At 54.5% G+C, this 26,593-nt stretch overlaps 1 protein-coding gene across 3 annotated transcripts; it reads right to left on the reverse strand.

Annotated features, from left to right (window-relative positions):
- Positions 1-809: 809 nt before the first annotated feature.
- Positions 810-26,566, reverse strand: BAIAP2L2 (BAR/IMD domain containing adaptor protein 2 like 2). 3 transcript variants are annotated; one of them, XM_047740743.1, is made up of 15 exons: positions 26,197-26,566; positions 25,646-25,853; positions 24,396-24,471; positions 23,496-23,582; positions 22,967-23,028; positions 12,484-12,555; positions 12,141-12,257; positions 11,203-11,349; positions 5,589-5,741; positions 5,148-5,286; positions 4,788-5,007; positions 2,564-2,686; positions 2,065-2,272; positions 1,446-1,489; positions 810-1,289 (listed from the first exon to the last, which is right to left on the reverse strand). In XM_047740743.1, the coding sequence occupies exons 2-15, from the start codon at positions 25,694-25,696 to the stop codon at positions 1,214-1,216; spliced, it is 1,575 nt and encodes a 524-aa protein (XP_047596699.1). In that variant the 5' UTR covers positions 25,697-25,853; positions 26,197-26,566; the 3' UTR covers positions 810-1,213. The 3 variants fall into 3 exon arrangements, with proteins under 3 accessions (XP_047596699.1, XP_047596700.1, XP_047596701.1); XM_047740744.1 differs by lacking the exon at positions 23,496-23,582; XM_047740745.1 differs by lacking the exon at positions 4,788-5,007 and having other exon boundaries at positions 5,148-5,248.
- Positions 26,567-26,593: the final 27 nt, after the last annotated feature.

Genomic DNA, 26,593 nt, shown 5'->3' on the forward strand with positions numbered 1-26,593 from the left:
CCCTGGGAAGCCTAGCCTTATGGGGGCACGCAGCCGAAGGCCCCAAGTTACCTGCAGATCAGCCACTGGCCTCTCAGTTCTAGCTCCCTCCCTCAGGCCTCGGGCTTAGGGTGCCGCTCCCAGCCCTCTAAGAGGCTTTTGCTTGGAAAGGGAGAAGGGACAGGGCACTGACCGCAGCGCAGGGCCACGCTGGACCTCACAGGGGGGTCCCTGTCTCAGGCCCTCCCAGCAGAGCTAGATAAGGAGCCCTCTCCTGGGCAGAGGACACACAGAGCCCTCCTCTGGGGGACAGGGGGCTCCTAGTGGTGGGGGCATCGCCCTGCCCTGGAGAGACCCCACCCGCCCTGCTCACCTCAGTGCCTCGCCTGCCCCCCACTCCCAGGCCACATTCCAGGAGGGGCTTCTGAGGCTTTCCCTGGATCAGGCTAATCTAGGTCGGAGAGCCTGGGACTGCGAGGGCGGGAGGGGCCAGAACAAAGGATGCTGTGTCCCTGGCTGCCAGAGGGTGACTTGCTGGTGGTCCCAGACCTTGGCCACTGCCACCCCTCCCCCTCTGGAGAGCCCCCCCCCCCACTTCCTGGGAAACCTGGAGTGTCAGAGAGACTGGGCCAGAGGTGGGTGGACACAGCCCGAGGGCTTCAGGGCAGACCTCGAGATTTGCTTCAAATGGGCGCTATGTGAGGGGCTGTGCGTGAGTGAGGCAGAGCGAGGCAGTGACCTTCAGGACCTCCTGGACCCCATTCTCCAGTGGGAGGCCTCCAGCCCGACCCCCACCCCTGTGCCCCAAATCAGACACCACCAGTCCTGCGCTCTGTCCTCTTGCTTTATTTCTCACGTTTACAAAAGTTAAACAGGATGACATACGCGGGGTGGGGAAGCAGGTGCACGGAGGCTCCTCCCTACTGGGGCAGAGAAGGCGGAGGGGGTTGGGGTGCACGCGGCAGGCCCCCAGGGACAGTCCTGGGGCCCTTGGAGGGGAAGAAATGGTCCTGTCCCTCCGTTCTGCCTGCTTTATTTTGAAGGTCCCGGACCCCAGGCCAGCCCTCTTGGAGCTGCTCAAGCTGAGGGCACGGTTTGGGGCGGGGTAGCCACCCCTAGGATCAGGACCCCGGCTTCTCGGGTCCACTGCTGCTGCTGCTGCCGCCGCCAGCTCTGGGCAGCCCCCGGGCAGGAGTGGGGGGACGACCTCAGCCCCCTGCCGGAGGAAGGCGTCTCAGCGGATGAGGGGCGCCGAGCGGTCGTTGGTGACCGTGGGACGCAGCTTTACTGTGGCGAAGGGGTTCGTGCCCCTGTGAGGGGAGAGGTCAAGATGAAAGGGGCCCAGGTCTTCAGCTGCCCACCCCTACCTCCTGCCCCCAATGGCCACCTCCACTCACCCCTGCCTCGTCTCTCCCCACAGCCCTCCTCGGAGCCCCGTCCCCTCCAGCTCCCATCCTAGAACTCACCGAGGGAAGAGCTCTGGAGGGTGCTGCTCCCAGGACATAAGTTTCTGCAGTGGGGGTGGAGGAAGGGCCAGGTTTAGGGGAGAAAGGGGGCAGGGGAGCCCCTGCCTCTGCTGTTCTCCATTCCAGGAAGGCAGAGGACTAGACCCGTGGCCCCGGGCAGCACCAGGCTTCTGGGAAACAAGACTGGGTGTCCTGAAGCCCAGAATTCTGTGGGTTTCAGATGTGAGAAGCCTGGGCCAGGGGACCACCCCCCAGGCTCCAGCTGCTCTCCCTATACCCCACTCCTCAGCCCAGTCCTGCCCAGACAGCTCTGGTCCCAGCTTTGACCCAGGATCCTGGTCTTGCCTCTCCTGGGAGGTGGGAATGACAGGACTTTTCCAGGGCTCCCAGCAAGATGACGGGGGCTCCAGTCCCTGTCCCCCTCCCTAGACTCAGAAGTCCATCCCACACTTCCCCTGCAGATGCGTAAACTGAGGCTGGGGTGGGAAGGCCCCTTGCCAGCCAGCCAACCAGTGGCCAAGCAGGGAGGGTTACCTGGTCTCTGGTCTCCCTGCCCATCAGATGAGCCCAGGATTGGAGAAAGGCTAGGTGTGTGCGGGGCAGGGTGGGGGGCGCTCACCTTGACATCACTGGCTACCCCTGGGCTGCCCATGCTGCTTTGGCGGCTGTCGGGCAGGGGTGTGGGTGCAGGGCTGGGGGCGTGGCTGGGGACGTGGGTTGGGGTCCGGGAGTGGGACTGGCCGTCCCAGTACTCCGAGGGGGCTGTAGAGTTGCCTGGCCGGTCCAGGAGGTCATCAAGGCTGTGGCTGCCCCGGAGTGGGTAGGATCTGAGTCCAGAGGAGGGAGGCACAGGAAGGGGGTCAGACGTCAGGCCCCTGCTGCACCCCACCCCATCCTGCTGGCGTCCCACAGCCTCCTATAGGGGGCTGTACCAGGGGAGAGGAGGCCACACGGGCTTGAAGTCAGTCCCAAGAGGAGGCAGAGGGATGGATGCAATGACTTTCTCCTGGGGTGGGGGGGGACCTCCTCTTCCAGGGTACAAAGGAGGCTGCGCCCACTGAAGACAGCCACTCACAGATATCCCCTTGGGGAGTGGGGCCACCACCCCTGCCAGGTACCTGGAAGGAAGCTCATTCATAGGGCTCATCGGGTTCATGGAGGTCACTGGGTTCAAGGGGTTAATGGGGCTCACGGGCACTTCCTCCAGGGGCTTCACATAGGTCTCAGGGAACCAGCCGCTCCTGAGGGGTGCAGGCAGAGGGGCCCATAAACAAAAGGCCCAGAGACAGTGGTCACAGTCCCACTCCCGAGAGCAGTTCTGGAGCCGTGCTGTGTGCCAGGCCTGGCTCAGAGGGCTTTGCCCAGACTAACTCATTTAATCCCTTGAGATCTTTCTTGACATGCAAGTCCATCCACCCAGCTTCATATCCTGCCAGGGGCTGGACCGCCTCAGGAGACACTGCAAGTCCAAGGAGGAAAGCAATGTGTCCAAGGACACGCGGTAATCCGCTTCATTCCCTGCTCGCGGAGCACCCACAGAGAGCCGCGCACAGCTCCTCCACCCCAGAGGCTCCCACCCCAGTGGACAGACAGATGTGCAAACGGATGATGACAAGGGTGACTGGGAAGGGGACAGGGCAGGGGCTGAGGACCAGAGGAGAATGTACGAGCCCAGAGGAAGGGGCGCCTGAGCCTGAGGCTCCTGACTGCCAGCCCGGTGCCCTTCCGTGCTCTGCCCCACTGCTGCTTTTGGAGTCTTTGTCTGGCTGGAGGCTCATTACTGCACCCCTAGAGAGGCTGGGGCTGCGGGAGAGGCACTTTGATCAATGTTGCTCAGCTTTTTCAGACCCCTGGGACCCCTCAGGTTCCTGCGGAGCCCTTGGGAAAGTGCTCTCCAAAAAGGCCCCCTGAGACCCCAAAACGCAATCAACAACGTTCTCACCTAAAGGTAACTGGAAGCAATTTCCACTCAAACTGACGGAATAAAACCATTTCTTTATGTTTTACCTCTGCTCTCACTATAAAGGGCCTACTGACAAAATCTGCCGTCTCCTTCCCCGCCCAGCGACGCACGGACAGAACAGCCATGTGACAGGGTGAGAGCACGGGTCTGAGTGGCTTCACAGTTGGGTCCGGGGAAGTCCACTCCACGCCACTTGTGGGGAATTTCAGGGCAGCCTCTACCTTTGTGGGTCCACAAAGCAGGGATTTCGAGCCCTTGTGTTTGTAGCCATCTCTCCCCGGCAGCCCATGCTTCCGTATTGGTCCCTGCCATCCTCCCTCTATCCACGCCTCACCCATCCACGACCCTGTGGGCAACCACCCATGGACCACTGGTCCCCAAACCACCCATCAGCTTGTCTCCCTGGCTGCCCCCTACCAATTCGCGCACATACCTTTCCAGTCACCCCTCAGTCTGTGCACCCCAGCTCCATGCTTCCGCCCTGCCCCAACCGCTCGGCTCATCCCTGCCTACCGACCCACATCCACCTGCCCACAGAACGAACTCCTGGGCCGCCTTCCACCTGCCCGATACCCACAGCCCTACACCACGCTCCTCAACCCTCTGCCTGTCTCCCGTCCACTGACCCACACCATCACCCTTGCAATCACCTTCACGGGCACCTGCTGACTCCTCCTTCTAAGCCCTCATTCACCCCTTATCATACCCCGCAGCATGAATGGCAGCGGGCACCACGCAGTCTCCTGCCCATAAGGCCCATCGGGGTCACTGCCTGGCTCCAGCAAGCTCCCACCACCCCCTTTTCCTTTGGCAGAACAGCACATTCTTTTTTGGCTTTCAACCTCTGCCTTCTGCCAACCTTGCAGTGACCACAGCGTACTTCCCCACCTCACGCCTCCCCTCCTGGTGTCAAAACCAAGCCCAGTTTGCAATCTTGAAGGTTCTTCCCTGCCCATGACTGCAACTCAAGCCTCCGAGCTCCCAGCCTGGCCTCTGGCTCTGGCCTGGGGGAGTGCCTCCAAGTCCACCATCTCCATCAGACCTCCAGGGACTCTCAGGGTCCAGGCAGGAAGCTGCTTCTCCCTCCATGTGGGGCACACAGTAAGCGCCCAAGCAGTGGGGCTCCTGCAGGGCTCCGACAAGTGAGAGAACCTTCCCATTCCTCCCAAGGGCCTGTCCTCTTCCTATCCGGCCGGCCGGCAGGCTGGATGAGGACATGGTCTGGGGTGGGGTGGGGGAAAGGGGAGAATTGTCTGGGTCCCGGGAGTGGAGGTGGCCGACCAAGGGGGACAAGTCACCGTCGGGGCAGGGGAGCCCGGACCTCCGGGCGGGCCCCCTTCCACACACCCCCGCCCCTGCACCCTGGGGGTCCCACTCACGCGGAGGAGCCCTCCAGCTTGCCGTAGAGCCAGCCGTTCTGGGCCTCTGGCACCAGCACCTCCACGACGTCTCCGGCCGAGAAGCGCAGCAGCGTGTGGTTGGCGCCCTCCGAGTGCGAGACGAGGGCGCGGACCCTCCGGGCGCCCCCGCCCCCGCCGCCCGGGCGCTCGCCGAAGGAGTTGGAGCGGGAGCGCTGGGTGGCGCCGGCGTAGAGCGAGGCTGCGGGTGGGGAGGGGAGCACAGTGGGCGGGCGCTCCGCCCCCGGGGCCCCCTCCGTCCCTCTTGCAGCAGCGCTACCTCCGTGCCTGCGCCCGGGCCCCGGGTCCCCGGCCCTCCCTCTGCGCTCCGGGGCCACTCACAGGCGGACGGCGTCCGGGGCAGCGACCGGCGATCGGGCTCCAGCTGCGACGCGGACCTCGCCTCGACGGGCTCGGGGCCGTAGGAGCCGGAGCCGTGCCGGCTGCGGGGGGAGCTGAACTCCGCCAGGGGCCTCGGGGGCTGCGAGGGGAGACGGGCAGGGGAGGGTGGGGCAGGGAGGGGGGCGCCGCGGCGGCGCCCTAGTCCAGCCCCCACCCCCAGTCCCGGACGTCGGCGGCGTAGGGGTTCTCGGGCCGGCGGCCCAACCACCACGGGGGCGCCCAGATCGCGCCGGGGCTGAAGGCCGGGCCCCGGGGCGCCGCGGAGACAGGGAACCTGGGGGGCTGGAGGCTCCAGGCGGAGGGTCGCAGGCCCCAGGGCACCGCGGAGGGTGCGGGGACCGGCGGGGGCGCGAACGGCGGCGGGGCCGCCCAGGGCCTCACCATATCCAGGCGGGTGGGCGTCAGGCGGCCCGAGGGGTATGGCGGCCCCAGCACGGGGCCCAGCAGGCCCGGGGAGTGGGCGCGCGACGGGCTGCGACTGGCCTCCGACTGCTCCTTCCACAGAAGCACGCGGTTCTGGAGCACGCCCCGGGCCTGGCCGCGTGGGGACACAGGCGTCAGCCGGCTCCCAGCAGCCCCCAAAGTCCTGGGGCCCCAGAAGCGGCATCCTAGACCTGGGAACTCGGGCGCCCCCGTAAGCGGAGGATAACTGGATTTTCCAGCTGGAAGGAGCTAGAGATCGCTTTGGTGTCACTTGGGACTCGCCCACCGTCTAACCCTCTCCCTCTTTCGTCGAAGGCCCCTCAGTTTTCCTTGAGGTGTTTTCCTTGAGGTGCTTCTCCAGCCCCTTCTCTCTGTCTGTGTGCTTTGGCCGGGCTCTACCACTGCCTGGTATGTCGGTAGTCTTAGAACCCGGGCCTGGCCACTGTGATGGACTTAGCGATGGCACTTGCCCAGAAACTGTGACCGAAGAATCCAATTCCAGTACTTATCCTGGGACAATTGGGAAAAATATTTTCTTGGACCTCATGGGCTTTGCTAAAAATAGAGTGAAGCCAACACAGGAAGCTACAACTAAGAAAAGATGGCAAATTTCCAAAGACCTGAGCTCCTGGATCCAGCTATACCTGAAACCCTTGAACTTTGTAGTAACTCAAGTGGTAAGTACCTTTGCTGCGAAAGCCGGTTTGAGTCATTTCCTGGAAGAGGCCTTTCAAATACAGTTTTCCCAGTCTATTCCTTTTAGCCTACATAAGCGTCCCTAGTGTCCCTGGTACATGGGCATCTAACTCTGTTTGCATACTTTCAAGGACGGGAAACTCAGCTGTTGACCACACAGTCCATAACAACTTGGGGCTGGGAGGGCTTTAAAGGTCAGACCAGCTACATACATGAATCATGTTTTTAAGTTTCTGTATTTGATGATGTTTTGACATCCTGAGCCTTTAGCAATCCTGCGGGCATTGTCCCTCCCAGGGCTAGATAATTCCTAAATATAGTAAGTGAGTTGTTCTGTGACAGCACCTTTCCATGATTCCTCCCTTCTGTCTGGCCCAGCTGGTAAAAATCTCACAGGGATCTCAGGCAGCAAAACAGAAGCCACTCACATCACAGGAGCAACTAGTCCCATTGGTCATTAGTCGGACACCCCCTTGGTTGCCTTGCTTAACTAATGAACAAAATAGCACAAAGCCAAAACTCCAAAGGTCTTTGTGTGCTGGCCACAAAAGCAGTATGCAAAGCAACATTAGGTATTGCATACCATATTTTTAGAAGGGTTTTTGTCCAGTTTTTTTTCCAGTAGAAAGCACCTGCCAGGGTCCTAGGGTGTTCTGGGAGTAAAGGCCACAGCACCAAGCCCCAGCCTGGACAGCATCCAACTTCCCTGTCCTCCCTTGGCCCTGCCTCCAGGGGGTTTCGCCTGTCATTGGGAAGAAACACTGTGCAGGCTTTCAAAACCACAAGGAGACCACAGGAGAAGTTTTAAAAACATTTATGGAGCAGAAGAGTCATTCTAAGTATGCTACAGACCCCATAGTCTAGAAAAGACCAATAAATTTGACTAAATAAAAATTTTTTTCAACACGGCAAAACCTACAGTAAGCAACGTCAATTGATAAATGACAAACGGAAAATATTTGCAACTCATCACCAAGAAAGGGGTAATTTCAGTAACATATAAAGAGCTCCTAGAAATGAATAAGAAAAAATGGAGGAAAAGAAGATGACATGTCCTAGTAAAGGACATCCAATGGCTTGGAACCATGAAAAGATCTGTCTCGCTTATAAGAAAAGTATAAAATAAAACCACACGGAGATGCCAGTTTTACCTTGCTGATTAGCAAAGATTGAAAAGTTTGCTTTCACACTGTTGTCAAGGAGAAGGGAATCTTCTACATGGCCAGCAGAAGGGTAAACTGGGACAACCAATGCCTAAATTCTTGGAGTTGCCAATTCTGTTCCTAGGAATTTATCCTGAAGCTAGACTTGCACAAGTCCAATAAACCTGGAGAAGCTGAGGGCGAGGTGGGCAGAGGTATGTTATTGACAAGACGTGGACTTAGCCAGGACTGGATATGAGAGGCATGTGAGAGTGACCCCTTGCTGAGCCCAGCCCTCATCCTTCTTTAAATCTTGCTCCAAATCTTGTGCATTCTGTTTATAGATAAAGTGATGGGTAAATATTTATGCTTGACTATCTTAGGAGTTTGATCTTGAGTGTCCTAAAGTCCCGCTGGGTCAGTCAACACAATAGCTGTTCCACCCACTGCCTCATACCTAGGGGAGGCCTAGCTTATTCAATCCACAGCCCTCTCCAGAGGGGCGATCACTTAGCAGGAGACAGGAAGGGGAGGAGTCAACACTCCTCTTAATATTGGAGGTTAACTGTCCAGGACACAAGCAGAAAGGAGCTTCCCCCCAAAGAAGGTACTTAAACAGCCAGGAAGTACCGGAAAATATATTCAGCATCACGAGCCATCAGGGAAATGCAAATCAAAACCATAATACCACTTGACATCCACTAGCATGGCTAGAATCAAGAAGACCGACAATAACAAGTGTTGACAAGGATGCGGAGCAACTGGAAAGCTCCCAGCTGCCAGTGGGGCCGTGAAATGGTGCAGCCACTTTGGAAAGCCGTCTGGAAGTTCCTTAAACAGTTAAACACAGAGCTACCCGGTTCTCAGCAAGCCGACTCCCCTATAGCCATGAGGAATGAAAACATGTCCACACAGAAACTTCTATATCTATCTACTGTAGCATTATTTATAACAGGCACAAAGTAGAAACAACCCAGACGTCCATCCACCAGTGAATGGATGAATAAAATGAGATGTCTCCAGACGACGGTATAGCATCTGGCAGCAACGAGGAACAAAGGACGGATATATGCCCCAACACTGAAGAATCTCGCTCCCGGCAATGCGTCGTGGGAGAAGCCCGTCACAAAGGACCACACATTCTATGATTCCATTCATATGAAATGCCCAGAAGAGGGACATCTCCAGAGACAGAATGTAGATCGTGGTGGCCTGGACTGGAGTGGGGGTTGTGGGGGGATGGGGGAGGGTTGGGGAATGATCATTAAGGGGTGCTGGGGTGTTTAGGGGTAATGCAAGTGTTCTAAACTTGATTGTAGTGATGGGTGCCCAAGTCTGTGAATACACAAGGCTCCACTCAGTTGTACGCTTTACATGGATGGACTGGATGTCCTGTGAATTACACAGCAGCATAACTGTTTCAAAGAAGAACAGGCAGTTCTCCCTGGAGCATCAGTCCTTGGGAGAGAGGAGGGGCTGGAGGAGAAGGCTGAGCCCTGAGCCGGGGGCTGGCTGTGGTGGGGACAGCGGGAGGATGTCAGCCGGAGCCGAGATCATATGAATGGAATCATACAATGTGTGTGGGGGATGGAAAGAGCTCAAATTGCAGAACAAGGACAAATGAAACAGACATGGCGAGGGAGGAGGTCATAGATGTGGAGTTCTAGAAGAAGGAATGACGGCAGAGAGAATAGTTAAAGAAACAGAAGAGGAAACAGCTCACTGACCTGAAGAAAGACCTGAGCCTGCAGAGTGGGGAACACCCGAAGGCACTCATGTAGGGGACACCCAGACAAATTCCCGAGTCCCCAGGACTCCAAGAAAATCTCCAAGCATCCAGAGAAAGAGGCAGTAACTTAAGACGGAAACAAGACAGACCGGCACCCGATTTCACACGCACAACATAGAGCACCAGAAAATGGGAAACGTCCTCTTGGACCCCAGGAGAAAAAGCCCACAGCTCTGGAGGCCTTCAACCAGCTGACATTCCGCTCAGCACTCGGGGTCAAAGTGAGACTTGCATGTATGTGTGGGTTTGGGGGGCACGTCTGCAGAAAACATTCAGTTCATCAAGACAGAAACCTCAAGACAGCGGGAAAGGAAGAGGGAAAACGGTGGTATCGGCATGTCTGATCACGTGGTTAGTGAACTATCAGTGCGAGTGGCTGTGCACCAAGCATTGGGACTATACATGGTCTAAGTGCAGTTTCTCGAGATAGAAGGATCACACTGCAAAGAAAGGACTCATGAGAGTCTAGACCTGAAAGTCTTGAAGTTTTTTGGCAAAACCAAGAGCTGGGGTCAGGAAGGATAAGGGGAGGAGTAAGGCCATGTATTAGAGTGCCATGGAGGGCAGGAAAATCCTTCCCCAGGCCTCATTTTAAGAGGTGGAGGACCACCATGGACAGAGTAGCACTGGGGGGTGTCAATATATTTTAGAAAACACAAGAGATGAATCGATGTTACCATGAGGGTCACTAGGTGAGGTCATCACGAAGAGAGATTAAAAGACAGTAGGAGGGGCACCTGGGTGGCTCAGTGGGTTAAAGCCTCTGCCTTCAGCTCAGGTCATGATCCCAGGATCCTGGGATCGAGCCCCACGTCGGGCTCTCTGCTCCGCAGGGAGCCTGCTTTCTCCACTCTCTCTCTCTGCCTGCCTCTCTGCCTACTTGTGATCTCTGTCAAATAAATAAAATCTTTAAAAAAAAAAAAAGAGCAGTAGGATTTGCAAGTGAATAAAGGAGAAAAGGCATCTGTGGTAACACAACCAAAGTGACAAGAGCAAGGACGGGAGAAAAAGAGGAAATGACTAAGTAAAATAAAACAGGTCTATCCCTTGTTGGGTAAAACTGGGAATGAATTGAATTCCTCTCTTTGAAGACATAAGCTGTCAGACTGGTCAAAAGTCAAAACTGAGGGGTGCCTGGGTGGCTCAGTGGGTTAAGCCTCTGCCTTCGGCTCAGGTCATGATCTCGGGGTCCTGGGATTGAGCCCCGCACTGGGCTCTCTGCTCAGCGGGGAGCCTGCTTCCCCCTCTCTCTGCCTGCCTCTCTGCCTACTTGTGATCTCTGTCTGTCAAATAAATAAACAAAATTTGAAAAAAAAAAAAGAAGTATTCACAGAAGAGAAAGGAGGGTAATTTTAATCTCAGACAAAGTGAAATGAAAAGCACCAGGCTGGGTTATGAGATGTTAAATACATAAATGGTGACATTTACAGAGAAGGTATGATAGTTGTAAACCCAACAGCACTGAACACCATGGTAGTTAAATACGGAAAGCAAAAGCCACTGGAAAGCCAACAGGAAATGAGTGAATCTGATTGGTCTAGCAGATGGAACAGAGCAATAGCACAGAGGATTTAAACAATAAGATAAAACAAAAAGGCCATAACTAGATCTATGAATTGATGAATTTGCAAATGGTGAGTCTATGCAAGCAGGAATGAAAAAATAAATGGTTCCCACATGAGTGAATAAAGGTATGAATTAGTGAATAAATGTGAGAATAAAAATAAAATAAAAATCATGAAGGAATAAATGAAGGAATTTGTATCTGATGATATAGATAAACACAGAAACAACCAAAGAGATAGGGAGAGTAAACAATGAATACCCACAGAAAGGAAACATAGAAGGAAATGGGTGAAGGGAGGGAAGTCCCTGCGGGCAGCCAGCTCCCAGAGAGTCCAGGCCCTAGGACGGCTGCACCAGCTGTCCCCCAGCCCCAGCTCACCCGGCCAAAAAACTGCAAGAAGGTGTTGGAAAGCAGCAGGTGCTTCTCGGCCAGGAAACGATAGCGCCGCTTCTCTTCCAGTTCAGCTGCCCGCTGACTCTCAGACACGAAGGCTTGCATCTGTGCGTGTAGCCGGTTCACACTCTCCTGTGGGAGAAGAGGGTTCAGGCTGGGGGCAGCGAGTGGATGCCTCAGCCCACCCTCCACGAGTACCAGCCGTCTGAAGCCTCCTGTCCTTCCTGAACCAGCCGTCTCTCCTCCAGGAGGCCCTCCTGGGAGCACCCAGCTCATCGGAGCTCCCAGGCCCACCTCTCACGGGCATCGTCATCCTCCAGACCCTGAGCTCTGTGTCTGCCCAGCCAGGCCCTTCTCACAGGCAGGGCTGGTGTCTGAGCCGTCCCTCTGCCCCCAGCCCACAAGCGCAGAGAGGGGCCCAGGAAGGTTAGTTTAAGGAAATGTGAACAAGTTGATCGAAGTCCCTACTTGGGAGGGTAGATTCTGAAGTGGAGGGATAAGAGCTTAGCAAAGGAGATAGAAGTCTTGAAGACCAAGGCCAGGGATGGGGCCCTGAGCTTGGGAGGAGGACTGGCCCTCGCCAAGGGTAGGGGAGCGTGGCGGGGGCAGGAGGGAGCAGAGGATGGTGTGGCTGCTGGGGAATTACACCTTGGCTACTGAGATCAGGAGCAGCATGGCTGATGGCCTTAGGCTTTCTCCAAGAAGTAGGAGAGCCGGGCAGTGACCGTGCAAGGATCAGCGCCAAAATGGGCCTGAGGGCTGGGGGTGCCCACCCACCTGGGGCCGGCTGACCTCCCTCACTATGCCTACCACAGAGCATGGGGTAGGAGGCCCTCCAGGAGTCGAGCCGGCGCTGGGCGGGGGAGCTCAGGACGTTGTCAAGGGGTCCCCCCAGAGCCTGGTGTTTCCCCCAGCCCTTGCACCTTCATCTCCCGCACGTTCTTGTCCCTCTTGCGTTCCATGCGCCACAGTTCAGACATGCACTTCTCCAGGTTGGTGGCTCGGTGGTGGTACTCCCTCTCGTAGTGCTGGCGGCTGTCCTTGGGGAGGGTGGAGAGAGGAGGGAGACCCCCATGTCAAAGAGCTCAAGACTCCGGGTCCACTGGTCAGAACACTGGACAGGGTCCCGGGGAGCTCAGCTGGAAACACAAACAGCCTGGCACTAGTCAATGCCCAGCACAGGGCTCGGTGTGCTCATCCACCAAATGGGGAGAGGCTGTCTTGCCTGTGATGGGCTGGGGGGTCAAGGTGGGTGGCCATACTTACTTTGATGAACTGCATGTCCAGCTTGGTATTCTTCTCCATGTGCTGTAGCAGATCTCCATGGAATGTCTGCACCTGTGTGGAGTGCAGGGTGGGGGTGATCAGGGTGGTCCTAATCATTCCCAGGCCTCGGCATCCCTCTCACTGCCCAGTCCAATACAGCCCACTGTGTTCCTAACACACCAGGCACCTGCCCAATTGTTGGAGAAAATGGACATGAGATAAGGACCTGGTTGGAGGGAAGATTAAATGGTTTGATATGCAAACAGATCGTGCAGTAGACGGCTGGCCACACACTCTCCATAAATGTATCAGAGTCTTCTGGGTCTTAGTCCCAGTCTGTGCTTTGATGATGCCATTCCTGCCACCTAGAATTTCCTACCAGACCTCAAATACCAGCTTCCGTGCCCCCTATACAGGAAGTCTCCCTGACTTCGCCAGCAGAATCCACTGTGCTCCCATTTTAATTCTGGAATGTATATATATTTGTTTGTTTAATTTTCGTTCCTCTAGCCACAGGACAGAATCTCTTGCTGGGCCCCTGGTCATAGCCTCTCAAGCTGCTATGGACATGAACCTCATCTGACCATTCTCTATGTCCCCAGCACCGTGGGCAGGGCCTGACCAGTGAAAGTGCTCACAGCTGCTGAGGTCTTAGCTGAGGGTTGGCTGGTTTCCACGACAGGTGAGACTGAGGAGGCTGACCATATGGGTGACCAGAAAGCCAGGGAAGGCTACTGGACTCAAGTTCAGAAGAGCTATGTCCTCGGAATTCTGGTTCTGCCTCCAATTTGCTCTATAACTTTGGACAAGTTGCTGCCCCCTGTCTGGGCCTCAGTTTCCCCATCTGTAACAGGAAGGTCTTGGCTAGATGCTCTTGAAGGTCCAGCTTTGTAAGCCCAAAGAGCTTTGATTCTGTGAGCCTTGGTGCTTCCCCTGGACGCCCCCATCAGCATTCCTTGGGTCACTGTGTTGTGGGGACATCAGATCTAAACCCTTCAGCTGCACGCTTTGCTCTTGGGTTCACAGGGAGCAGAAAGGAGTGTCCCCCATCCTGCAGAGGACCTCTGCTCCTCCTCCTTTGTCTGCACCCTCTTTGCCCTCCCCCCAGAACCCGCAGGGGATGCTGCCAGGCTTGCTGCCGCAGGGGTCCCCAGGCTGTGCTGGAGGCAGGGGTTCTGTGCCTTGGGGTACAGCGTTGCCCAGAAGAAGAATGCCGGTAATCTTCTTCCAGTATTCAGGGAAAATCAATCAATTATAAAAGTTGCCAATTTTAGGGGCGCCTGGGTGGCTCAGTGGGTTAAAGCCTCTGCCTTCGGCTCAGGTCATGATCCCAGGATCCTGGGATTGAGCCCCGCATCGGGCTCTCTGCGCGGCAGGGAGCCTGCTTCCTCCCCTCTCTCTCTCTCTGCCTGCCTCTCTGCCTACCTGTGATCTCTATCTGTCAAATAAATAAATTTAAAAAAATCTTTAAAAAAAAAAGTTGTCAATTTTACATTTTTCTCCTGCAATTGTTTTGGAAACCCTGGTAACTGCTGGTCTGTAGGGGAGCTTGCTTGTGGCCCCCTCAGGACTGGCCATGCCTTGAACCCCAAGCCATGGCTGCTAGGGTGTGTGTGTGTGTGTGTGTGTGTGTGTGTAAGTGTAAGGGGGTCGGTGTTAGGAACAGTGCCAAGACCCCATATCTGCCCTTGTCTACTGGATCCTGCACCTGCGGGAGCTCCCAGGGCGGCCCCCAGGGCACCTCACTTGCCCCTCCTCTGGCCCTGCTTCCCATTGAAAAGGCAGTCCAAGGTTTCTGCTTGAAAACCAAACATGTGTTCTTGAAAATCCCCGTATCCTGCAAAATTGCCCAAAACCAACAACAGGGCTTATGGGAGATACAGGGTTGGAGGCGACCCACAAAAGCCAGGCAACTTTGTGACCAGAGCACTCATAAAGATGCTGAGTGGTACCTGGAGACGAACTTGAACCACACCGAAGGCTACGGAAAATATTTAAAATGCACAAAACCCACAGAACGGACGCACCAACTCCACCTAGGTTCCTGGAGAGCCAATGTGCTGAGACAATGTGGGAGGGACATGGGGCTGTCACAAAGGTGGGCAAGGGAGGTAGTACAGCCTGACCCCAGCTGAGAGCCCTGGGCGGCTGGGAGCGCTCTTCCCAGGGAGGCCTGGGAGCACGAGCTCTTTTAAAATGTTCTTAAGGGGCACCTGGATGGCTCAGTCCTTAAGCGTCTGCCTTTGGCTTGGGTCGTGATCCAGCGGTCCTGGGATCCAGCCCCGCACTAGGCTCCCTGTTCAGCGGGGAGCCTGCTTCTCCATCTCCCACTCCCCCTGCTTGTATTCCCTCTCTCACTCTCTCTCCTGCCAAATATTTAAATAAAATTTCTTTTTTTTTTTAAGATTTTATTTATTTATTTCACAGAGAGAGATCACAAGTAGGCAGAGAGGCAGGCAGAGAGAGAGATAGAGGAGGAAGCAGGTTCTCCGCTGAGCAGAGAGCCCGATGCGGGACTCGATCCCAGGACCCTGAGATCATGACCTGAGCTGAAGGCAGAGGCTTAACCCACTGAGCCACCCAGGTGCCCAAATAAAATATCTTTTTTAAAAAGTTCTTAAAATACAGGTTAAAGGGCTCATGCTATCAGTGCAGCAGACAGGCTGGGGACTTTTCCCTTCTTCCTAATTCTGGCTGCCCTATCCATCCCACTCTTGCCTAGGAGACCTGGCTTATGAGCAAGCCACCTTCCATGTCTCAGATGTCACTCCTTCTGCTTCCATTCAGGTGTGAACTGAGTCACCCCATAGATGTGTGTGTTAGAATGAGACTGCTGGGTTGTAATCCTTCCCATTGCTATGGCTTGGCTACGATCACCAATTAGATGGGACCCAGGCAATACTGGGTCAATGGAAAGTCTTCATTAACTTCCAGAAGAATATCTATTAAGGGGTTGGTAATTTATGTGAACTTGAGCTCTTGCTTTGGGGGAACCATAGGACTATCTATTAACAGGTGGCTTCTGAAACAAGGAAGTCATCAACCCCAGGCAGACTGAGGAATTCCCAGCAGGTCAGAACAGAGACTGTCCTCCCCTGCACCCCCTCTCCCAGCATATACTTCATTAGCAGGTCCGGTGAGTCCCTCAGTACAGAAGCTGAGAGCAGACCCAGACCCACTGTGGAAAACATGCACTGTAAGCTCTATGTTTTGAGTTATTCCAGTAACTCACAAGAAATCCTTTTGCCACCTATATAGGAAACTCCCCCTAACCCCCACCCCAGAAGAATTGTCCCTGTGAGCTGACCCGACTCCTGTTTTCCAGTTTACTCTTGAACCCCCTCTGGTCAGGCTGTGCCCCACCACTCCAATTAGAAAGTTCTCATTGAAATCACTGACACTCCACGTCACAAAGTCAACTCACAGGACTCCTCTGACAAGTCCTGTGGTCATCATTTGGCACAGTTGAACATTTCCTCCCCCTGAAACACCTTCCTCCCTTGGCTTCCAGCCTACCACCCTCTCCTGGTTTTCCTTGCACTCCCCCTCCCCCATCCACCCCACCTCTTCTCTGTCATTTGCCGATTCTCCCTCACCTCTTGATCCCCCATGGCCTCTTTCTTTCCCCTCCTACACCCACTCCCTCCATGAGCTCATCCGTCCATACGCTCCCAGATAAACAACTCTCAGACAAACAACCCAGCCTAGACCTTGACCCCAAACTCCAGCCTCATGTACATGCAACTGATACTCACCTCTCCAGATGGTTTTCTAATAAGCCTCTCAAACTGACCATGTCTAAAACTAAATCCCTGATCTCTCCCCTCCACCCAAACCATTCCACACTTAGTATTTCCCACCTCAGATAAAGGCAACTACACCTTTCCAGTTGATCAGGACAATATGCTGAAGTTAGTTTGACTCTCCCTTTTCTTTTGCAACTGACATCCACTCCATCAGAAAATCTTACTGGCTTTACATTCAGTCTGATTTCTTCTCAACACTACCACTGCTGCCACTTTCCCAAGCCATCTCAACCCTTCCTCTAAATTGGTCTTCCTGCTTCTGCTTTTGCCCTCCACTGCTGATATTATATTATTAGTACAGGAGCCAGAGCGACAGGTCAAACAATGAACAACTGGAGGATGAAATGTAAAATTTCCAATTATAATAGCTAAAAAAAGCCATATTATCTAGGTACGAATCCATCAAAATATGTGAAAGACTGCTACCCTGAAAATGACAAGGTGTTCCTATGAGAAACGAATAAATGGAGAGGTATACCATGTTCATGGATCAGAAGACTCAATATTGTTAAGATGACCATGAATTTATAATTTTTTTTGAAGTAGGCTCCACTCCTAATGTGGGGCTTAAACTCATGACCCTGAGATCGAGAGATGCATGCTCTATGCTCAGCCAGGTGCCCCTATGATGGCCATTAAATCATAGATTAATGCAATCCCTGTCAAAATTCCAGCAGGTTTTCTTAAAGGAATTGACAAACTGATTCTAAATATGAAAATGCAAAGGATCTTGACTATGCGAAACAATTTTGAGAAAGATGAAACAAAATTCTTAGACTAGTTGATTGTTTTAAAATATTTTATTTATTTAATTGTCAGAGAGTGAGAGAGTGAGTGCACAAGCAAGGAGAAAAACAGACAGAGGGAGAAACAGTCTTCCTGCTGAGCAAGGAGCCCAATGGGGGACTTGAACCCAGGACCCTGGGATCATGACCTGAGCAGAAGGCAAATGCTCAACCCCTAGTCAAACACTCCTAGACTATTTGATTTTAAGACTCACTGTAAAGCAACAGCAATTAATACAGTTGTGGTATTGGTGTAAGAATAGACAAATATATCAGTGGAACAGGGTAGAGAGCTCAGAAATAGATCCACACATAAACAACAAATCAAATTTTGACAAAGACATCAAGTCAGTTCAATGGGGAAAGCGAAGTTTTTTTGAAGTGGTGCTGGAACAACTGAATGTCTATATGGGGGGAAAGACTCCCGATTCTACCTCACTTCATACACAAAAGCAAATTTAAGATAGATCATAGAAATAAATGTAAAGTCCAGAACTTAGAGCTTCTATAAGAAAATTTAGAGTATCTTTGCCGTGGTAGTGGGAAAAGATTTCTTAACAAGGATACAAACACTTTTTAAAATTGTCAAAGTAGGGACACCTGGTGGCTCAGTAGGTTGGGGGTCTGGCTTCCACTCAGATTATGATCCCAGGGTCCTGGGATCGAGTCCTGCTTCGGGCTCCTTGCTTAATTGAGAGCCTGCTTCCCTCTTTGCTTGCCTCTCCCTTTGCCTGCTGCTCTCCCCTGCTTGTGTGCTCTCTCTCTCTCTCTCTGCCAAATAAATAAATAAAATCTTTAAATAAAATAAAAACGTCAAATTAGCAGAGGCAGGTGTTTGCTGTTGCCATAGCATTAGTCCCATGAATTGTAAGGTAGTTTACGGAGTTAAAACAGATTCTGCCTTTTGTAAATGAAAACAATAAAATAGACAAATTGGGCTTCCTAAAAATGTAAACGTTCTGCTCATCAAAGACACTATTTAGAAAATGAACAGATAAGCAATAGGTTGGGGGGAAAAAAAAGCCTGTACCGTGCATATATCTGATAAAGGACTCCTATCTTGACTATATAAGAAACTCCTATAAGTCAACAATAAATATAATGGGCAATAAATATGAATGGGCAAAGTGCTAATGTCCAATTGGCACATTAAAAGTCTTTGATCATTGGCATATGCAAAATGAAACCACAATGAGGTACTTTCCGCACCTTAGAGAACGGCTAAAACAACAAAGATGGACAACATCGAAGGCTGGCAAGCGTGTCAAGCAGGAGCAGCTTGCACAGATCGCTAGCGGGGCTGTGGCTAGCACGACGACTTTGGAGAGCCCTTCGTGGTTTACTATAAAGCCAATATATGTCAGCCTCATGTCCCACAAATTCCGCTCCCAGGTATTTACCCAAGAGGAATGAAGACATACATCCACAAAAGACTTGTATAAGAATGTTCACAGCAGCCCTAGTCATAGTAATCCCAAACTGGAAACAACCCAAATGACCACCAGCAGAAAAAGAGGTAAATTGTGGTAGCTTCCTTCAGTGGCATAGAAAGCAATCAAACAGGACAACGCGCCACTACCCATGACAGCACGAAGCCATCTTACAGACATTATACCGGGTGAAGGAGAAGGTTGCAGAAGAAAACATATGTACAATTCCTGTCATATGAAGTCCTAGAACAGGAAAAACGAATCTCCATTTTGACAGAAATCAGACAGTGGGTTGCCAAAGAGGAGGAAAGCTCATTTTTAATGAAAAGAAAGAAATGAGAGTGAACGTTAATGGGGAGAGTGTTTGGGGGAAGGGGGTGATGAAAATACTCTAACATTAGATAGTGGGAATGGGTTCAAAGCTCTGCGACTACATTAAAAACTTCTGAATTGTATACTTAAAAGGGGTGAATTTCAGGTTGATATTATATATTTAATATATAATAAATACAATATATATGAGATTATATTTTTATCTATTATTTTATATATAGATATACCCATGATAGGAGTTCTATTATGGGCTCTATTCTTGGTCCAGGTATTAAATCATAACATCTGGAAGTGTTTGGGGGGAAGAAATGAGGAAAAAAGTAAACATAGCCAAGAGGAAGGGACAGATGTTGAAGATAAGTTGTGGAGATCTAACATACAGATAATAGGAGTTCTTGAAGAAGAAATGCAAAGACAGAGAACAAAAACATTCTAAAAACTGTGATTCAAGATAATGTTCCTGAAATTACAAAAAAAAAAAAAGATTTAAAACTACTTATTGCAAAAGTACACCCTGGGACTGGTAATATGGACCCAGATGGGTCAACACCAAGACATGTCTAGAAAAATTACTGGACTGAAGAAAAAGAAAAGAAGAAAAAAATCTTGGGCATCTAGGCTGAGAAAGCAAGTAGATTTATGATGGGAAAAAAATAGATCATCAGACTTTTCAATAACAATGTTCAATATGCCATGTCAGAAGCTGACTGGAATGTCCAAATGCTTTCATTCTCTGTATCCTCGAGAATCAGGGTTCTTTTTTAAAAAATTTTTTACAGAATTTATTTATTTGAGACAGATACAGAGAGAGAGAGAGAGCGAGCACACGTAGGGGGAAAGGCAGAGGGAGAGGGAGAAGCAGACTCCCCATTGAGCCAGGAGCCCCATGTGGGGCTTGATCCCAGGACGCCAGGATCAAGACTGGAGCCAAAGGCAGACCCCTAACCATCTGAGCCACCCAGGAGCCCTGAGAATCAGAATTCTTGATGAAGACCAGGAACAAAGGAGACGCCGTGTAACCCATAGGAGGCTGGGCAAAGCAAGACAGCCAGAAAGCCATCAAAACTACTAGGGTCCTGCCCAAGAGACTCGGGAGCCCGACTGAGGAAGCGTCTGGTGGCCGAAGAGGGAGACGTTTTCAACTTAGCTGAAGACAATAACATTGCAAAGGACTGAAATACATCAGATGTGTTTAAATCTACAAATACTGATGGCACTAAAAAATACTACAGTAAGTGCGAGGAAAACACTACAGCCAATGGGTCACCTTCAGAGGATGACAGGGAGCGCGTTCATGACCTTAAAACCTAATGAGTGAGGAGAGTGACTGAACCTTGATCCTGCTTCTCCCACACAAAATGTGCCACTGGCAGCAAAGAGTACGCAAGGAGGAGCGTCTCCGTATAGAAATATCCCAGTTAATGGGTAAGAGCATCAGAAGAGCCATGAATTCCCGCTCTGGGGATGGGTCTGGACACACTGAGCCTCCGTGGTTGTTAATATCACGTGGCTGCAGATGCGACGAGGCTCCCGATGGAAGAGCCCAGAGCTCTCTGTGGTCTTGCCAGAGGGAGGGAAGAGCCTGGGTCTGACCAAGCCCCTGCGTCCAGAGGACAGAGGAACAAGATGAACTACCCCGGGAATGTGAGATTGGAAGTTTCCAGATGGCAGGAAAACCAGTCCTAGGGCCCCAGGATTTTCAATAGACAAGTCATAAGGGAAAGAAGGGGATCTATCGATTGGAAAACTCAAAGGCATATTTGGAAAAAAGAGACGGCACATGACCAAACTCCAGCGTCTAGGGATGTATGCCCGAGTGGTCAGCTACAAAGGAGCACAAGGGAGGGTCAGATCTGTGGTCACTTTTGGAGGGAGGTGGGGAGGAGGGGCTGTGATTTTGACAGAGGCACAGGGAGGGGCTCCCAGGGAGGCTGGCACAGTTCCTGTCCTGGATGGTGGCTTGCCTTAAAACGATTCCTTAAGCTCTAATTTACTCGACGAGATGTCCTCTGTCTGTGTTTTCGTTTACAATTAAGAAAAGTCAGATCCTGTCGCTCTTTGGCTGTGCACACTCAGAATGGCCAGAGGCAGGTCAAGGCCACAACACAGGGTTCTCGTCATAGCCGAGTGTCCCCTCACACATACCTCCGCTAGCCTTTCCGAGCTGTTATCTCAGCCCAGAACACCCTTCCCACACGTGTCTCCCTGACTAACGCCCTCCCCTCCTCCAGGCCTCTCTCAGTGTCCCCTTCCTAGGGCAGTTTCCTGGAATATTGGTCAAATACTGCAGCCCTCCAACACTTGCTAGGAGCCTTCCCTGCTTTGTTTTCCTCCGGAGCACGTTTCGTGTCTAACCTGTCGTGTATATACTCAGTTGTTAGTCTTGTGTTTTGTCTGGCCCCTCTCTTGGGGAGGGCGAAGGTTTTGTCTGCTGTGTCCCCCGTGCCTGCCACAGTGCCCAGCACCCGGCGGTGCAGAGCTGTTGAATGAATGAGCCCACGGGCCAGGCAGCGTCGGTGGTGCTGGGTCCCGTCCGGCTCTGGCTGAGGGCCCTGCCCAGGTGTCTCAGCCAAGATGCAGGTGCCCAGAGAGGGCAGCTCTCTTTACAGAGACAGCCTGGGTGACACGTGTCCTCATCCAGCCCAGGATGCGCCACGAGAGACACAGAGAGCCATCAAATCTGAGGATGGGAAGCCACAGGCAGCCAGCATGAGCTGTGCTCCTGATTCCCCTCCTGAGCCCAGGGCCGGGGCATAGCTGAGCCCGAAGCCTGCAGGTGTCCCAGAGATGGGCCCCGGACCAGGCTTTTATCCTGGGCAGATGGATGCACGTTTTTCTGCTCCTGCAACTGTTCCCCATTTCGACAAGGTAACCAAACTGCTGAGTATTGTCTGGTGTCCCCTAAAGTGCACCTTGACTCCCAAGGGTTCCCCACACACACGTTTGAGAGCCACGTGCTGTCACAATGAGCTGACATTTCTTCCCGAGCTTTCCAAGACCTGTCACCACCAGGCCCTCTCCGGCTCCATCCCAGCTCGCCATCCTTGGCTCCCTCCTGAGCCCCACGCCCCCTGGGGATGCCCTCTCCTCTCCTCCCCGCGTGGCCAGCCCCCACTCTCTTTTCAAAGCTTGTTCTCTCCATCCAGAGCAGGTGAAGCCCTGCTCGGGACCAGGCCCTGCCCCAGCCCTTGCAAGGCTCCCAGTCTTGGGAGGGATAGAGACAGGCCGCCAGGTCCTGCTGCCGACATCACCGTGAAGATGGGCGGAAGGCAACTAGTTTTATGAATTCCCTCGCAAGAGTCCTGCCGGTAGTTACGATCGTCTTCGTTGTACAGACCGATAAGTCAAAGTACAGAGAGGCTTGTTCAAGGTCGCTGGTCAGGCGCAGGTGGTGCTGGGCTGATAGAAGCCGGGTGCTGGGGCTGCAGAGCTCGCGTTCTTAACCACGCGTGCTAAGAATGCACAGAGGCATCCGTTAGGGTCTAGAAGAAGCAATGAGCTCGTCCAGGGGTCAAGGGGGGCCTGTAAGGCGCTGACCAGCAAGGCTGGGGCTGCTTCTAGGCTGAGCATGAAGCCTGCCCAGCGGTAGGAACGCCAGGCTGTGTATGCACAGGGCTGCTCTTTGCGGACTGGGGGTGCCACAGGGAGGCTGCTGGGTCGGCAGGGCCTGGCATCCCTCAGTGAGAAGACTGAGTTTAGCTCTGTGGGGTTTTCTTATGGGTGTGACAAGGTCAGGTGCTGCTCCCTGGGAGCGTGGAGGGAGGGGCTGGGGGGCCAGAGAGGAGCAGGGCCTGGCTGCGTGCACCTGGGCCCTTCCTCTGCCTAGCTCCTGCACTCGTTCTGGAACTGGGGGCAAGGGACTCGATCTCTGAGTCTCAGTTTCCCGGTCTGTAGAATGGAGATAGAAGCGGCGGCTGCCTCCTGGGGTTGCTGGAGGCTGGAGCAAGCTGTGGCAGGTGTACACACCCCGCACAGCCTGGGCCTAGCAGGTGCCTGGGACACTTGTGCCTGTGTGTCACTAAGGGCTGCAGGGAGCCCTCCCTGAGAAAGGCTGTGGGGGGCTGGGCCTGCGACTTCCTTGGAACGCAGCCCACTCCCCTGTATGATGCCTCAGGGCCGCGCTACTCACCACCACCTCCAGGTCGGAGTTCAAGTGCCGCTGCGTGTCCGACATCTGCACCAGGATCTCCCCTGGAGGCAGGGAGAGCGGCCTTCAGTGGGGGCAGCCCATGCCACCCACCCTCCTCCTGACAGAAGCTGCCGCAGGGGCTCCCTGAGACGGCATTTGGAGGCCGAAGTCCAAGGATTTCCCATATGGCTCTGGGAGGATGGCCATGCTTATCCCCGCACTGGAACAGCCCCTCAGGGAGTGGCGGGGAGGGGCTTGGGCTCCAGAACAGGAGTCCAGGCTCTGGGCTGGCCCTGGGCCACCAGGCCTGTGGCTTGGGGGGATTTCCAGGACGGGTAAGAACCCAGAAGGAACCCTGTCTGGGATCCCCAGCTGGCGGGCCCGGCTGGCCCTGGGCCTGAGGGACAGCACCAGGGAGATGAAGGGTCTGGGCAGCAGGAGGTGGCCCCGGGCGGACACAGGGCTGGGAGGAGAGCCCCTCCAGGCCCAAGAAAGAGTGGGGGCTCTAGTGGAAGGGGGAGTGCCTCACCCAGAATCTGCGAGGTAGAGCTCTGCAGGGCCTGCTCTCCGATCTTCTGGATGGCGTTGAAGTACACCTCAGCTGCCTGGGACAGAGCTGCGTGGGGACAAGGGGTGCCCGTAGCCCCGGCCCCTCCTCCATCTGCCCCTGCCCTCTGGAGACCCCTCCTGGCAGGCGAGGGTGTGTGGAGGGGATGGGGGTGGTGCAGAGGCATCTGGGAGGGGGGTGTCCTGGGTGGTGTGTGTGGATGCGGGTGTTGGCCAGGGGAGGAAGCAGGCGTGGAGTGGGGCCCAGGGCAGTGTGTGTCCATCACGGGTGGGGGCGCAGGCGTCCGTGTGTACCCACAGAAGGGTGTGGGCAGATGTGGTGTTGTGCACAGGTGTAGGGGCGTAGGGAGAGCGGGCTGAAGGAGCTGGGGAGGGGGAAAACAAGCTTTGACTCCAAAGTCCTGAAAGGCAGGGAGGGCTTGGGTGGCCCTTGGCTCCGGGTGTGTCCCTGGCTTATCCTTGGCACAGAGGGTTGCAAGCCCTGGCAGGGTGATTAGCCTTGGTGGAACGGGGGTTGCTGGGAGATGGGGGAGGGGTAGCTGTCAGTGTGTGGATGCGGGTACCAGGCAGAGTGAAAACACAGGGCTGTGGCGTAAAGCCAGGCTCGCCGAGGTGGGCCTGGGTGCAGCAGTGGGCTCACGGGGCACATCAGGGTGACGTACAGAGGTGTGTGCAGTTGGGGCCATGGAGGCCGCCAGGACCAGGCACTGCGTCTCTGGGAGCACCTCGGGGGCATCTGAGCAGCAGGCAGAGGCGGGTGTGGGGTGTGTATGGGTGAAGGTGCTGGGTGGGAGCGTGGAGGGACCAGGTGCGCGGGGACAGCGCAGGCGGAGGGGCTGGGGGCCTGAGGCCGGACACTTACCATGGAAGGCCCGCAGGTAGTTGTTCCCGAGGTACACCAGGTTCTCCAGGGCGGGGTTAAACTGGTCCGTGATGCTCTGGAGCCCCAGGCCACCGGGAGGGATGGGGAGGATGGGGAGAGGGAGAGGGAGAAAGGTCGATGGGCAGAGGCAAGTCACCGGGCCTCAGGAGCAGGGAGCCTTCCCCCCACCCAGCCCCAGAGAGGAGCCTGACCCTAGGGGCACCTGCCTAGAAGCGTGGAGTCAGCCCGGATCCTGACTGCAACAGGGGCCTCAAGGCCATTTCCCCGAATCCCTGTTCCATGCCAGCTCCTGCTCACATACCTGCCCAGGCGGGAACCTGCTCCCAAGACCATGCATCTAGAAGGTTCTCCTCCTCCCACCGGGAGGAAACTTGTGGGTCTGTGGCTGCCCCTGGCTGGGTGTGCCCCAACCCAGCACTGGGTCCAGGCCTCGCCAGGCTGGACACATGGGCATCCGACGGTCACCTCAGGGGGCAAGGACAGATCTTGCCCTCCTCAAAGAAGAGCCCGTTGGCGGCAAGGCTGTGGCAGGGTCACAGGCCACCTCAGGCTACAGCCAGTTGGAGAGTACCCTCGGGGTACAGAGGGCCTGAGGCAATGACTTAGACTTGGATATTTGTTCAAACTGCTGAAGCCTCTCTGGAAAGTTCAGAGACCTTGAACAGATTCTTTAACCGTGCTGGCCTTGGCCTTCTCATCTACCCTTTAGGGTGATTATCTTCTATCCTACAGGCAGGGCGTGTGAGGCTTACACGGGAAAGGGTCCTGCACACAGGAGGTGCTCAATAGAAGTCTACAGGGACAGCGGCAACCCCTCAGGAGTGAGGTAGAAAATTTGAATGAGGGGCTCAGAAAGGAGAGAAAGGCAGAGACAGGAAAAGAGAGAGAGAGAGAGAAGGACGCCCCAGTCCTAGGCCAGGTGGCTTGCTGGGCTCCCCCGTTGCTCCCCCTGCTAGTCACGCTGGGCCCCATCCTGCCTTGGTCTAGCATCTAGGCAGGCTGTCACAGTGGGCCTGTCGCTCACTGGGTGACTGTGGACAAGACACGTCCAGGCTAGGTGGCTCACTGCCCCCAGGGATCCCCACCCTTGAGCCCACAACCCCGCCTGGCCTGGGCCTTCCTTTCCAGAACATGCTGCAGTTGTGCTAACCCTCTGTCCTCCAAAGCCAGTCCAATCTTTGAGCCCCAGGAAGGGGTGCTCAGACCTGGGGCCCGGGCCACACACTCACCTTGTAGATAGCCATGGTGGACCTGTAGAACTGGTCCATCTCGGGGGCCATAGAGTGGGCCGCAAGTCAGGTGCCGGGCAGGAAGCTGGAGGCGCTGGCAGGGCTGGGAGCGGGGAGTCAGTCCCCTCCAGTGCCCACTGCTTTGAGGGAGCGAAGAAAGCTACAGAGTGGGACCTGAAGACGGAGGCCCTGCCGCAGGGGGTGGCGGCTGGGGAGGAGGTGGCAGCTTAATTATTCACCAACCAGGGATGTCAGAATGCGATCTGGGGCGTAACCAGACCCGGGGGAAGGCATCCTGTGACGCGGGCAGGTTCGTGTGACCTGTCCTTCAATTATTTACCCCTCGGAACCGTGGGACGGTGGGCACGCGTGGATGCGGGCCACTGTCTCAGGTCACCTCCTCCTCCAGGTCTAGCTTCCCCTAGGCCAGTAGGGACCCCTGCCCTCCCATCTGCCCACATTGGGCATTGCCCAAATTATAGGGCCAGAGCTGCTGGGGGTCCTCCCCTGGGACCCTCCCTGACAGGTCCAGAGGTGGAGGCTGAATGTACCACTGGGTGTCATGGCTCTCTGGTCTTCTGTCTGCCCAAGCCCCTCACGCCGCACCTCGAGGGCCGAGGCTCCCCCATCGGCCGCTGCCTGCCCACCTCCGCTCATGCTGGCAGCAGGAGCTCTAGAGCCACACAGACCTGGGACAAAGCTTGGCCCTGCTCGCAGGCTGTGTGACTATGCCCAAGCCCCCTACCCTCTCTGGGTCTCATCTCCTGCTCCAGCAAATGGCACTCGCCCTCACCTACCACCGTGGGCAAGTAGGCTTGGCAGCTGCCTCTGGACAGCTTCACTTTTGGCCTGAGCGGATTCGGGGAGGCCTAGGGAAGAAAAGTGGTGCCCCCCCCTCACCACTGGGGGAGTCCCGGAAACAGCACTCATCCAAGGGGGCCGAGGACC

This window comes from Lutra lutra, chromosome 8 (assembly GCF_902655055.1).
Source record: "Lutra lutra chromosome 8, mLutLut1.2, whole genome shotgun sequence".
Classification (NCBI taxonomy): domain Eukaryota; kingdom Metazoa; phylum Chordata; class Mammalia; order Carnivora; family Mustelidae; genus Lutra; species Lutra lutra.